The sequence below is a fragment of the Bactrocera neohumeralis genome, chromosome 2 (assembly GCF_024586455.1).
Source record: "Bactrocera neohumeralis isolate Rockhampton chromosome 2, APGP_CSIRO_Bneo_wtdbg2-racon-allhic-juicebox.fasta_v2, whole genome shotgun sequence".
Taxonomy (NCBI): domain Eukaryota; kingdom Metazoa; phylum Arthropoda; class Insecta; order Diptera; family Tephritidae; genus Bactrocera; species Bactrocera neohumeralis.
Genome location: NC_065919.1, coordinates 15,613,225 through 15,627,899, shown reverse-complemented (window position 1 = coordinate 15,627,899; position 14,675 = coordinate 15,613,225). Strand labels below are relative to the sequence as shown.

General features: G+C 29.8%; 2 protein-coding genes across 6 annotated transcripts; one reads left to right on the top strand and one right to left on the bottom strand.

Annotated features, from left to right (window-relative positions):
- Window positions 1-5,251: 5,251 nt before the first annotated feature.
- Window positions 5,252-12,107, bottom strand: LOC126753435 (transmembrane protein 47). 5 transcript variants are annotated; one of them, XM_050464932.1, is made up of 8 exons: window positions 11,839-12,104; window positions 10,272-10,382; window positions 10,094-10,218; window positions 9,888-9,963; window positions 9,643-9,829; window positions 9,422-9,571; window positions 9,077-9,139; window positions 5,252-9,013 (listed from the first exon to the last, which is right to left on the bottom strand). In XM_050464932.1, exons 4-8 carry the CDS (start codon window positions 9,936-9,938, stop codon window positions 8,853-8,855), a joined length of 612 nt encoding a protein of 203 aa, XP_050320889.1. In that variant the 5' UTR covers window positions 9,939-9,963; window positions 10,094-10,218; window positions 10,272-10,382; window positions 11,839-12,104; the 3' UTR covers window positions 5,252-8,852. The 5 variants fall into 5 exon arrangements, with proteins under 5 accessions (XP_050320889.1, XP_050320862.1, XP_050320871.1 ...); XM_050464905.1 differs by lacking the exons at window positions 10,094-10,218; window positions 10,272-10,382 and having other exon boundaries at window positions 5,252-8,728; window positions 8,809-9,013; window positions 11,451-12,107; XM_050464914.1 differs by having other exon boundaries at window positions 10,094-10,382; window positions 11,875-12,104.
- Window positions 12,108-12,418: 311 nt separating this feature from the next.
- On the top strand, window positions 12,419-14,071 carry LOC126751463 (E3 ubiquitin-protein ligase RNF220). The gene is made up of 2 exons (XM_050461751.1): window positions 12,419-12,864; window positions 12,920-14,071. The coding sequence occupies exons 1-2, from the start codon at window positions 12,580-12,582 to the stop codon at window positions 13,790-13,792; spliced, it is 1,158 nt and encodes a 385-aa protein (XP_050317708.1). The 5' UTR covers window positions 12,419-12,579; the 3' UTR covers window positions 13,793-14,071.
- Window positions 14,072-14,675: the final 604 nt, after the last annotated feature.

Here is a 14,675-nt window from a genome sequence, read left to right as displayed (position 1 = left end):
CTTCGTTTGTTATAGTATGTGTGTATATAATTGCTGTACTTTATTCACTTGTATTTATTATTACATATATGTATGTATGTATATTTGTAGTTTCCATTTGATCTGCATTGGATGAAAGAATATTTTCTGTATATATGTATGTAAGTATGTATGCATCGTATGTCATACATCTCCGAACAGTTTACACCTGTGCATTAGTATAAGTATTCGCTAGATAAAGACGTACAATACTTGTGTGATAAAATTCATTGGGTAAATCAAACACGTTTCGCCCTTCTTTTGCGTTAGGCTGTGGTATAAATGTTCACATTTTTTATATAGTATGTATATATGGTATGTACGTGACTTTAAATGAGTAGCTTTTCGGTATGTAACAATTAAAAATGTTTTTGTTTTTTTTTTGCTAAAATGTTTTTCTAAATATATACACATACAAACACAAATAACAACATGAATTTGTATGTGCTGATGTATGCAAGTATACGAAGTTATGGCTAGATATATGTGTACGTACATATGTTTGCTTTTAACTACAAATTTACCGAATTTTATCATAATTTTATTTGTTGTTACTTCGAAAAAGTGGAGATCTGTGTGGAGTTGGTTGTTGGAACTAGCTTTTTACAGTAGCTTTTGCTTGGAAAACACATTCGGTTTGTTTTTAAACAATACTACAAATTTTAATATTCATTTGAGTTTCTTTGTGGATTGTTAAAAAAATTGGAGGGATTTGTAAACACTATTTCAGTTAGAATTTAGTAACGATTGTATACAAATATAAATGTTTGTATGTATGTTATGCCTTTTTGCGGAGTTTTTACCGAAAATACAAAAACTTATACATACAAATTATGTAGTTATTCGCGATTATGAATACATAAGCATAAAAATATGTATATATTCCAATACATTTATGATTATTAAAATTATTTACAAACATTGAATTGAATAAATTCTAAAATGAGCGATTTTAGAAAATGTTTAAAAGGACAATTAAAAGAAAAATAGTATTTTATTTGAAATAAATCATTAAATTTTAACCGCAAAAAATTTTATCTTGTTTTATTAGAAAAAAGTTAAAGAAATTAGCAAAGTTAGCAAAAATTATATTTTATTTAAAATAAATCATTAAATTTTAAACGCAGAAAAATTGTATCTTCTTTATAGGAAAAAATTTAGATAAATTAGCAAAGTACTATAGTTTTAGAGTTGTTACTGTTATATATATTTATTAATAAAAAAAAATTTCGATTCTAACGCGTCAAGTTTGAAAATAAAAATAATAGTATTATAATATACATTCTATCAAAAGTATCAATTCATAATTGTTTTAGTTAAACATAATCATTTAAATCCATAATAATGTAGAATTAAACCAATTAACCTTTAAGTGTCATATTAATTCAAGTTGATTTTACTTTCTTAATTCATTTCAACATTTTGTTTCTTAATAGTTACAACTTTTTTAAAATCTTATTTTCTTACTCATCTTTTTTCTTACATTTTCCATTTATTAGTTTAAAAAATCACTAGCAGTGTTAATTGTTGTTGTTGCTGATATCATATACATATGTATGTATGTATATACATATGTATGTGTATACATTTATTAGAGCAGTTGTAATATCATATTATACCGTTGCTGCTTTGTGTTGTTGCACGAAAGATTAATTTCAAATAAATTATGATTATTTTCAAAGAAAACTATTTTTTGAAGAAAAAACATCGCTACACAGTATTTGACTTTAATTTCATATTGAGTGTATGAATTTCTTTCTCCGGATTTTGAAAACACTTTAGACAATCAAAAGAGAAATTCTTAGAAACTGTTCCAAGAGTGGTCAAACTCTTTTTGGAATGAAACGTCGATAAATCTCTTTTATACGCTTTTATCTAATCACTAATCTGCTGAATAACTTAGTCAAAATTAATACCAAAAATATGGTGTTTACACTTTTACCAAACTTCTCATTCAATTTTCGAAAAATTTGCAAGAAATTTTAATCAGAATAAATAAAATAAAATTAATATTATTAAATATAAATATGTATAGAATCTAAATTGAACCAACTCTTCACACAACTGCCTTATGTAGGCAATTTGGTATAATAGTATATACTTTTGTATGTACATATTTATTATCAGAACTTATGTATGCTCTTTAAATATTTAAGCACATTCATGTATGTATATGTAGATACGAATATGTTACACAACATATTTTTGTATGTATGTATGTACTTTTTAGAAATTTTATTTATTTTGTCTGTGTTTTAACAAACAGTACATAATTGTAAATATTTTTGATATTTAAGTACCGGTTGACACACCCTAACGCTAAATTTGCACCACAACAAACCTTTAAGTAGAAAATTTTAATTATGCAAAGCACACTTTTCGGCGCACAAACCAATTGGTATGTGGCTGGTTGTTAAAAATTTAGCGTTGTTATTTTCTTTATCACTACCGGCGCATACACAATTTTGTTGATCTTGTGCTGAATGTATTTAAATTATTTTTAATTTTTGCTGCTTAATTCTTAATTTTAATCAGTTAATTGTTTAATATTAGCAATTAAAACATTACTTGGACTTAAAATTAGTTTTCGTTTTTCGTTTTTCTTTTTCATTATATTAGTGTTATATTTTTAGTTCAGTTGAAATTATTTGAGTTTTAATTCGATTTTGTTTTTGTTTTATTTTAAGTTTTTGTATACCTACATAATACTAGTTTTAATTATAATTATAGTTATAATTAAGTTACCACCGCACGTTCCTGCCTACGATTTGTTCAATTTTGTTTGGTTTTGTTATTTTTTTAGTTTGCTGTTGTTGTTTTCGGTTATCTGTTCGCATTGTGTTGTTATTTTCTTTTGTCTTTTGCTAATTTCAATTACATAATTAATGAATTTTTTGACTTATTTGCTTTTAGATCACTGTTGTTGTGGCTGTTCTTGTTGTCTTTTTTGTTTTTGTTGATGATGTTCTCACTAAATGTTCATTTAGAGTTTTGCCTATGCGTTTGAGTTCGAATGGAGAATAACGAATTTTCGCAAAAAAGTTTTATAAGAAAATCTTTAATCGTACAAATAGAATATAATATGTGTGTTTATCTTATTCACCATCAATTATTGAATATTTTTTTTTAAATATGGAAAACATATTTAAAGTGGGAGTAGCAGCTTGCTGGCGTACAAGTTAATAGACAGTAATAAACTTTATTGGCAGACATTAAGTGTTGGTTTCAAAACAATTTTACATTTTCATAGATATGTACACTCGGCGAAAAAAAAAACCCACGCACTTTACAAAGTGGTTTCAAATAGCTCAAAACTTAGATACATGTTATTCTAAGTAAAACATTTTTCTTGGGGAGTCAACCACTTTTATTTAGTTCATGTTTCAAGCATTTTTATGTGAAAAACTTATAGTTTAAAACTTGTTTTAATGAAAAATGTAAATACACACACATAACATACCCCAGACGAAAAATTTGTTATGGACAATAATGTGATTTTTAAACAAGTTATTAAGATATTTTATGTTTTATATGATCTTTATTTAGCAATAGAATACATAACAAATCAAAATAACATTTTTTGTACAAAAATTTTCTTAGTATTTTGTTGAACCCCCCCTCCTCTTTATAACCTCGGCTATTCGTTTAGGCATGGATTCAAACAAACGTTCAAGATAATTTTTGTTAATTTCTTCATTCCACACAACTTCAATAATTTTTTCCATTTCTTTTAGACTTTTTGGACGCTTTTCTTTTATCCTTTTGCCCATATAATGCCAGCAGTTCTCAATTGGATTGAGATCTGAACTGTTTCCTGGCCAAGTGAGAGACTCAATTCCATAAAACTCTTTTTGTTTTGTAACCTGTATATGTTTGAAATGAATTATTGAAAAATGAATTTCAATATTTTTATGCTTTAGTTACCGTTTTGGCTCTATGGCAAGGGGCTGAATCATCCTGAAAATACACTTTTTGGGTATGTTCGGACAGCTGTTCAATTGTTGGCAAAACGCCTTCTCTCAAAATTCCAATGTATTTTTCGGCATTCACAGATCCTTTTAGAATAATAAGCTGCCCAACACCAAACTTCGTTATAGCCCCCCACACCATTAAATAGGGTGAATGCTTTACGGTGGGCAAAACACAGCTTTCTAAAAAACGCTCCCCTTCCCTACGACGCACTGTGGCATTTCCGTCGGGTCCAAATAAATTAAATTTGGATTCGTCGGAAAAAATAACATTTCCCCAATCTGATATAGTCCAAGTTTTGTGGGACTTTGCCCATTCTAGTCGCTGTTTCTTCATTCGTGCAATGAGAAGTGGCTTCTTGGCTGGACGTCGCGCTCGTAATCCGAGATTATTAAGGACATTTTGCATTGAACGTGTAGTTATTTTTACACCAGTGGTTTCGTAAAATGTTGCATTGATTGCTCCAGCATGTTGAAAGCGATCACTAATGCACATCCGTTTAATTTGTCGTTCGTGACGAGGTTTTACTTTTTTCGGACGTCCACTGCCCTTTTTTCGAGCTAATGAATTAAAATTCGTATAATTTTTAATTATATTGCGCACGCTCCAATCACTTATGCCCATTTCACGAGCTATTTGACGTTTGGATAATTTATTTTTATATAAAGCCACTATTTCTGCTTTATTTTCAATTGACAACACCATGTTCAACTTCACTTATTTTCACAACTTACTCAAACGAAAATTCCGCAAATACTGAAAAAAAACAAGGCCAACGGTTTTAGAAATAACGGTTTGTAGTCACATAACAGAAACGAAAAATAAGACAACTAGTGAATTTTGAGCAAATAGTGACAGTTATAAATAGGAATATTAGAAAATTTTCGACTGCGTGGGTTTTTTTTTCGCTGAGTGTATGTATATATGTATGTTTTTAAGTATGTATGTATGTATATGTGTACAAGTATTAATAGTATATTATTGCTTTAGTAAATATAAATAATGCTTTCGAAAAATTTTTAAATTAAAATGAAATATTTTAAGCGATAACAAACATATACATATGTATATGTATATAATGTATGTATGTATGTGTAAAATATATAATAAAAATATCTTATACATATGTACCTGCAAATAAAAAATGGTAAACCATATTATCATGAATGTGCTTTTTTCAATGCTAAGCATGCATTTTTATAAATCTATAAAAGTAAATATTACTAATAATAATTTCCTTAACTTTTAAATAAAACTAAAAATATATTCGAAATAAAAATCACACAGTTTTTTATTTTTTATTCAACTTTCTTTATATTACAGGCAAACAAAATATTTTAAATAAAAAAAACAATATATTTAAATAGTAATGTAATTAGGGTCATAGGCCAGTGAATAGGAATATAACGGTTATATATTTGAAATTTGCAATGTTAATATTCGTTGTTGCTGTGGTACAAAATAACTTTAAAGAATGCAATTATGAGAAAGTATAAATAAATACTCTTTCTATTGTATAAATCAAATAATCAAAACAAAACACAATTTATAACATGGCCCAGTGACTGTTGTAGATATTATAATGTTTATTTAGTATTAACGGATCTTATTCCCGAAAATTGCAATATTTAATATACTAACGTCAATTTGTGGACAACTTTTATCATTGGAGCATGTTTAGAAACGTAAAAAATTTGTTGTTGTTGTAGCAAAGCTGAATTTTGTGAAAATACTGCTTATAAATAATTATTTAACAGTACAAAATTTTTAGTGCCGATTGCCCAAATCTTCAGTGACCGCACTACATATTTTGGACCTAATTTCTCCTCGAATTTGAATAAATGAACATTAACACTGCAAATCTAACTTAAATATTACAAAAAATAAACATTCGTAACAAGTCTTTAGTCAGTGCGTTAGGACATTTCATTTGTAAAGATGAAGATACTTAAAAAATATATATAGAATAATTAATCAGGTAAATTGTACAAATTATACAAATAAATTAGCAGTAAGTGTAGTCTAAATATTTTGCGTTTTTTTTTTTTGCTGATATGTTTTCTTTGCATTTAACGTTATAACAGTTATAAATATTTGTAAATTGTCTGTCGAACAAATATAAGCCTTTCTGAAGCGTTGCAAGATATATGTAAAAGGTAAAAGAGATTTTATTCTTCAAATTTACGGTTTTTAACATGTTCATTGCTTCAAATATTTTCTCGCTTCATAAAAGTTTATTTTTAACATAAATTTGTGTAAACAGACAAATTTTTAGATAATATATGTATATGTATCAATAGTAGCGGCCATGTGTAGGCAAAAACAATTCAACAGGTTTAATTAAATCAGACATAATTAGTATAATTATATAATTATTTGCTTAATAATTACAGAAAAAACTGTACAAATTCGAGTTATGAAACAAAATAATATGAACAGCATAATAAACAATATTAATTAAATATATATTTATGTACTTGAGTATATGTGTTTCGTGTAATACAATTGGTGTGTGTGCATTTTAATTTTAATTTTCAACGCTATTTTATACTGCCAATAGAATTTTACATACGCTGCTTGCTTTTATTTCTCTTTTGCATTTCAACTGCTTAAATTATTAATTTCTGAACGTATACATGCACATATATGCAGATTGTTGACAAAGCAATGTGTTTTGCCTTTGAATACATAGACAAGTTTAATATTTTTAATCGTTTTCATGGTTATTGCTCTAGAGCTTTTCCATTTACAGCTTGAGAGGATAAAACTGCTAAATCGGGTTATAAGGTTCGATATAATTTCCACAGATATGCCAACACTTTTGAGCAAATATTGTGCAACAAATAACACAATTATTAAATACGAGTATCAATTCGAGACTTATACGAGGTTGTTTGAAGACTTTGAGAAAAAAATAAACATTTCGAGTTTTTGTAAAAATGCGGCGAAATATACGCAACTACCTACAAATTGACGATTTTAATAAAGCGTTAATAAAATATATCAGTATGCAAATGTGTGTACAAAAAAACGTTAAGGTACATTTTGAACACGGATTGATTGGCAGACCAACACTTAAGCAGTCGCCAAGGGACTCAAAACTGTCATGACCAGCAGGAGTATGGATTGTAGTACAGAAAAAACATTTTTGCTTTTTTCGAATAAGAAATACTTTAAAATTAAATCCATAACTATATAAGCTAGTAATGAGTCCTTTTGGCATACACCAAGTGTTAAATTATGTGTACATGAAATCAATTGATGTATGTATGTATAGTATATCTAGTTTTAGTTGGAAGGCGCATGTATGCACACACTTTGCTCTATTATATCTATGAATGAACGAAGCTGCATGATATTGCTTTTATTTTAACGCAAAGTCTTGTCGTGTGTGTTTTTTCTTTTATATATGTTTGTAAAACCAAAAACAACAAGTTTCCTTGTTTGTCATAATTTCTATAGCTGCCTGATAATACTTCGGTATGCATTTATGTATGATGGTAGGTATGTATGTATATATGAGTGTTGGTGTTTTTGTGTTAAAGTGTATGTATGTATGCATGTATTCGCATTGCTTGTAACTTTATGGTTCGGTTCACGTATTTATCTGTGGAGTCGATTTCAAATTGGTAGGTTCATGAGCGTGATTTTATATTAATTTTCAGGATCATTATGCTTATATGCATTTTAAATGTTTGATTTTGTTTTTAATAATGCGTTTTAGTTCGTCTTTTTAATGTGGTTAGCTTGTTTTCTACAAATTTATTACGCTTATATTTAGTTTGAATTTCTTACATACATCGTACGATTCATATTAAGTTACATACATTTTTTTTTTTATTTTTTACGGAGTTCACATCGATGTTGTTGTTGAAACAATAAATAAAAAAATTGTTGAGGAAATGTTTAGGCTTTTAGGTTAAGTGATTTTGTCAGCAAAGTTACATAGGGAAGGACATCTACATATATAGTATATGTAGATATATGTGTATGTGCTTATGTACATGAAAATAATGAAAATTGTGTGGATATATACGTGTATTTGTATAATGAACGTCGAATATATATGTAAATATGTGTAGATATATGTTTGTAGGTATATACGTATACAATACTAAATGGTTAAATACGATCACCATGAATACATGAATATTTGCTTTTTGTGATAGGTATGCTAAAATTGTTTTCTAAAATGCTTTCACCCAAATACATGACAATTGTATGAATGTAAAAGTGTATATGTGTGTATTTGAGTATGTTTATGTATTTTGGATTATGGGTTTTCACCTTTGCTGTCAATATGCTGGAGAAGTAGTGTATATTTCATTTTAGAACATATGTATTTTTTAGATTACGCGGCCAAATAAGCAACATATTTACAACTTTCACTGGCTTCGTGTTGCTTTATTCAATGCTTTATTTCGCTTTGAGCTTGAGATTTGAAAAATCTACATGTTTTAGCTCGAAAGGTTCCCATAATTTCCGTTGATGAATGAGTAAAGTGTTGTGGTTTTTGTTTGTATGTATGTGTGTTGGTAATTATTTTGAATTTTTGGTGTTGACTTCATTTCAAGTTGTTTTTCTACTTTTCACTTTGTTCACATTATAAATATAGTATTTTGGTTATCGGCAATGATGACAGACAGTTTTACACATTTATTTTTTAAGTTCTTTGATTTCTTTGTGTGTTATATAATTGTTTGGCTCTCGTTTTTTGCTTTTGTTCATCTCTTATTGTATGCTGTGTTGAATTAATAGTTTTTGTTGTTCTTGTAATAGTAGTAGTTAGTAGTATTATATCAGTAGAAATCGCATATTTACTTAAATATCTAAAGAACGACGTCAGGCAGGTCGTGCGGCCTGGCCTAGGCGCGCATTTGGTTATCATGTACAATTTTTCTCTCCTTATAATAGATCTCTTCCGACTCTTTATCGCAAAGCAATAGCACAACGGCACCGAATAGAAAGATAGCTGCACCCCATCCAACACCGTAGGCCCAACCAAATTCCCAAATTGGCCGATTCGCTGTAAAAGAAAGTAGTATTGTATACATATGTACAATATATAATAATAAAAATTATTATTTACCCAAATTGAGTTCTCCAGCAAAACATACTGGATATATTATAAGTGCGGACAAGACAGCCAGTACTAAAAATATAAAATTATTTTAAATAATATTACAATTAAATTTGCTATATTTTAATTATGTAGCACCCTGCAGAAAACGTCGAAGACCCTAAAAAATATGTATATATGTAAATGTCCCAGTCAGTTAGCTTTAGAGATATCGATCTGAAGTTTTGCACACATCCTTTTCTTATCAAGAAGATGCTCATTTGTATGAATCGGCGATATTGGATTGTTTTTGATTGTTTCAACCAATCACTATTTGCAAAATTAACGAATTTTTTTAATGGATTCAAAACTTACATGATAAAAGCATCACCAGCACAGCAATTCTGTAAAATTTGTATTTGACATTATGGTTTTGCGTTCTCAAACCCAGTCCAGTGAGTATGGTGGCAATTACGTCTGTGATCAATGTTATTATGCAAAGAGCAGCTGTAGCCTTAATGTATGCTAAAAATTAAATAAAGATATTATTTAAAAATCATGTAATTACAAATACAATGAACAAAGAAGCAACTTACCGACGTCTCGACTAGCATAACAGCCAGGCGGATCATGTAAATTAAATGGCAGCGGTGATTCAACGTCTTCCTCAATACAATGCACGAAGAGACCCTGTCGCCAACCCGCAGCCATTAACCAATCCGTGGAAGCCAATGCCATAATCATGAGTATGACAACTATAACACCGCATATAAATGCAATAACCTAACATTGAAAAGGAAAATTGTTACTTTTTAAAAAAATATAATAATTTAACACAAACCTTAAGAGGTCTTGTGATTGTGATGGTTTCTATAGTTGTTGTTGGTGCCATTTTTGTTGGTGAAGGGCGTTGTGAACTGGACGTAGAAAAATGTTAAGCGAAATTATTTTTAAAATATACTATGTATTTTAATAAATGTAACGGTATTTTTAGAAGGAAAATATTCAAGATGTCTAACACTGGGTATATGAAAAATTAATACGTACCTTTGAATATAAATATTTTTGTATTTGTTAGTAGCAGGGAATTAGTGCGCTCTTCTAACAACAATAACAACGCAAGCGCAATAATACAACGGAAGTTCGCATGAGATACTTTGGCTTACCCACTTCTGGGAAATAAAACTTGTATTAGTTTATCTGATGATGATGCAAATAACTGCACCTTATTTTTATTAACGGCTCGTACACTCGAATGGTTTTGGTCAGAATGTATTGTGATTTATTTTTATTTTGGTTTTAAATGCATATAAATTGCTTTTAAGCTGCATAAAATCTATTAATTATATTGGAAGAAAAAATTTAAAAACATATACATTCTATTAGTATAGGTAAGGATGGAAATTGGAAATAAAATTTAAATTTGACGACACATATGGACATACATGTATGACATATCATGCTATAAATATAGTCTCAGCACACACAAATAAAATTGTATAGTTCTAACATAAAAACAAAGAAACTTATGCACCAAAAAGTAATTTTTAAAACCCTACCTATTATGTCTATGTACGTACATTATGGTACGGTAGAAAATTTCCCGGATACGTTTTTTTGTTTCCTTTAAATCAACACGCTCTAACCTACATACATATGTAAACGTCATTTTAAAAATATACTATACCTACCAATTTATAGGCATATGTTAACAATTACGGTCAAATTATTTCGCTGAATAACTACAGTTACTTTAAATAGGAATTAATTGGCTTTTATTGCAATTGACATTGCATGATGTTTTGAAGGAATTTACATACTTCCCCACACATGAAGCCCTAAATATAACTGTTGAACGACCCAAAAAACTTACAAATTTAACTATATAAATTATTTAATATTTCAAAGTTTTCGACACCTTACTAAACGATCCACAGCTATTTCCAACATCATATTAATGTGCATATGAGTACATGGATAGATTCATAAATATTTTTGATTTATATAGATTGATTTTTACGAAATAACTTAATTTATCGAAATTAAACAAGAAGAAACCCCATGCATGCTTGTTTTTGGCAATAATAACAAGGAAAACTTAAGAAAAAGTAGCAATACAAATTTTTTGTAACGAAAGTGGGACAACATTTCCCCAAATTAAAAATGCAAACTCCTCGCAAATAAGAGCAAAACAATGAAAAAGTTAATGCAGATTCCGATGAGAACAACAAAATGTATATAAATAACGAAAGCATATACTCAGCACATATATATTGCCTTGTAATTTTAGGCATTTATGTATACATATTAATAGTTAGATGTTCACAGTAATATCAAGTAGCCAAAAGTGTTGTGGTATGGAAAATTGCGATTTATTCGAAAATTTCTTTGATTCTGAAAATACCTTTCTTTAAAGTAATCCATTGTAACCGATTCTGTATCAAATTCTGAGCAGTCGGCTAAAGAATCACTGTCGAAAGAACTGAATCCACTTATATTTATATTTGCAATTGCATTATTGCTGAAAACTAATTGTTGTTGTTGTTGTTTCAGCTGCGACTGTTGCTGAGCCAACTTGTCCCCACTTTCGGTTCTGCTATACATCCTCGCTTGCATACACAAATCGGTATTCAATTAATATTTAGCTACTCAAAATAGTTTCATCAGTTCACTTGACACTAGATAAATTTCGCGATTTAAAATTATTTATATTTAACACCCACAGAAAGCGCCCAATTCTGTTTAAATTGGTTTTTCTTTTGAGGCTCGATTTCCACTTTGTCGTTGCCTACCTTGATACACATATTAGTTTACACACACATACACACCAAAATGGCGACAAATCTCTTCCAAGTCGTTGCTGCTAAATGTCGTTTCTGCACTTCACAAAAATTAATTGCTTCCTTACATTTTAAATGTATCCACACGTTGACCAACAATTTGTCAAGTGAAATGCAAATGTAAATAAAAATTAAATTATAAAAAATTTACGCTTTTTTACTCTCGCGATCGCACATAAACAATAGCCTTCGTTTTCTTCGAGAAAAATTTTCACTTTGCTTTTTTGACTGTTTCTTCTTCGAATTCGCCGCAAAAATCAAATGAAGGGCTGCATTTGCAGAAAGTGGTTGGAAAATAATTGCAAATACTATTAATGTCAAATTTGATGTAAGTACTTTGATTTAACGTTTAAAATTCAGCTACAAATTTAAATTAAATTTCCCACAATAATAATTTCTTAGTTTTTTTTACTTGACTCTGAACTGAATATATAACATGATTTATTTACATTTGATGTGGCAATTTCATTTCGCCGCTGTTGGAAATTTATGTTCTCTACAGCTGTCAATTATTCCAATCGCAGACGTCAACAAATCAAACATTTCTGCCGTGTGCATATGTGTGTGGTTGTTTTTCATTTTGTTTGCATCAAAAACGTTTCTAAAACCAAAGTTTTAATGATATTAAAATCGAGATATTTATGAAAAATCGAAAAAAAATTTCATAAGGTTTGTTTACCAACCAAGACAAAAATGGAGACCACTTCTGAAACAGTTAGTCGATTGCGGTCAGGTGGAGTTGGTGAGGAGTACATGCAATGTCCTACTTGTGAATGCAAATTGCAGCATTGGGAAGTGAAGACACATTTCGAACAGGAAATGGAGCGTTTAAGACATTTGCAAATGAAAGCGGCTAGAGAAGCAAGCGCCGAACTGTCACAGCAAGGCGCCAGCAATACATTAGCAAATAGTGAAGAACGACGTAAACCTTGGACAATATTTCAACGAGTTCAACGAAATCGTCACTCACGTATAAGGGTTCGTTTATTTATTGTACGCTTATATTAAAATTTTAATAAAATTCCATCTTTAGCGAAGAACTGGTAAACGAGTAGCACCTGCAAACGATCATCAATGCCCTGTTTGTAATGTAAGTTTCCCACTAGAGGAAATTCAACAACATGCTGAGCAATGTTTACGTCGAAGTAATGGGACAACCAATGGTCGTGATGGAGGCAGTTCAAGCAACGAAGACGACGATGGAGAGGAGTACGAAGAATATGAATGGGCCGGGCAAAAGCGAATACGTGTTTCAAGCATGCTGCAAGGTGGTTATGCTGCAATTGGTATAGGTCAAACTGTTACAAATAGTGGAAGTAGTGGTAGTCATAATTCCACTCATGGTGGTGACGAAGAAGAGGAAGAAGATTTAAACGTAGATGAAGATGATACACAAATTTATGGACCGGCTCAATATGCAGAGGCTGATGTTATACCACCAATAGCTGAGCAAAATGGTAATAGTGCCGATAGTGATGTAACTAGCTACATGCGACGGCTAATAACTTGTTCTGAAGGAACAGCTTTACACAATAGTGTGGAAGAACAGCGTCGCACAAGCGTAGATATTGTGGTAGCTACAAATACCGAGATACGCATTCCACAGGTTGTTGAATCCACAGGACATCAAAACCCCATCAAAAATAAATTGCCTGACAATGAACAACAAAACTACCCGCAGATAATTGAATCGTTGAAAATGAAATTACGACTTTTCGAAAATCAAGCGCAAAATAAATTCAAATGTCTAATTTGTTTAGATGATTATAAAAATCCAGCTATTTCGGTTGCATGCTGGCATGTACATTGTGAGGAGTGCTGGCTGCGTTCGTTGGGGGCACGAAAACTTTGCCCACAATGCAATTTAATTACGACGCCAAAGGATTTACGCCGAATTTATATGTAAATGAGGAAAAGTAACAACACTATAAACTTTTAAGGCATAAACATTTCGACCTTAATTTTTTTCCAGAATTATTTGGTTTAATTACTTGATACATATACCATTACAATTATTATTCCGCAAATTTTTATACTTTCTCTAGTATTGAGTGTAAGTAAGGAGAAGAAATACTGATGAAACATTGCAATTAATTTAAGTATAATAAGAACTAAAGCTGTGTCACAGTTACAATAAAAATACAAGACATTATTTAGCTATCAGAAGCTAAAATATTCAAACATATATGTTTATTGCCTTTATTATTCCTGTCGATGTAAGATCTTATATATGTATATATGTACATAGTAGAGCTCCAACTTAGCATTCGAAACTCCCCTCGTTATTTTGGAAGATAAATATCAATTCTTGTTGTAAGCCGGCATTTTGCGAATACAGTAAAAACAAAAATATGCATGCTTAAATGTATTGAAATGTTTTTTCTGTTTTGCGTTCGTCGCTTTTGACTTTTTCTTCCGTTCGTAAATATTTACGCTATGGTGCAACTCGTACGCAGGTGCATATTTACTTCAGCAGACATTTCAAGGCGGTATAATATGTAAATATTTTTATTTTATTTCATTACTATTTTATAAGCAATTCATATTCGATAAGTTAATTTGTCATGATCATCATGACCATTAAAAATTTCAAAATATGTTAGCAAATATAACAATGTTTTCCCGTAGGTTGATAAGCTTCGATAAATGTCTTTCGTTACTGAAAATTGTATTTAAAAATGTGATACCATATAATTTCAAATTTCAATTGTTATTTGAACGATACTCAACGAAAATAATAATGCTAGTCGGTAAAATGCATTACATTTGTTTATATTCCGCCGACGAAA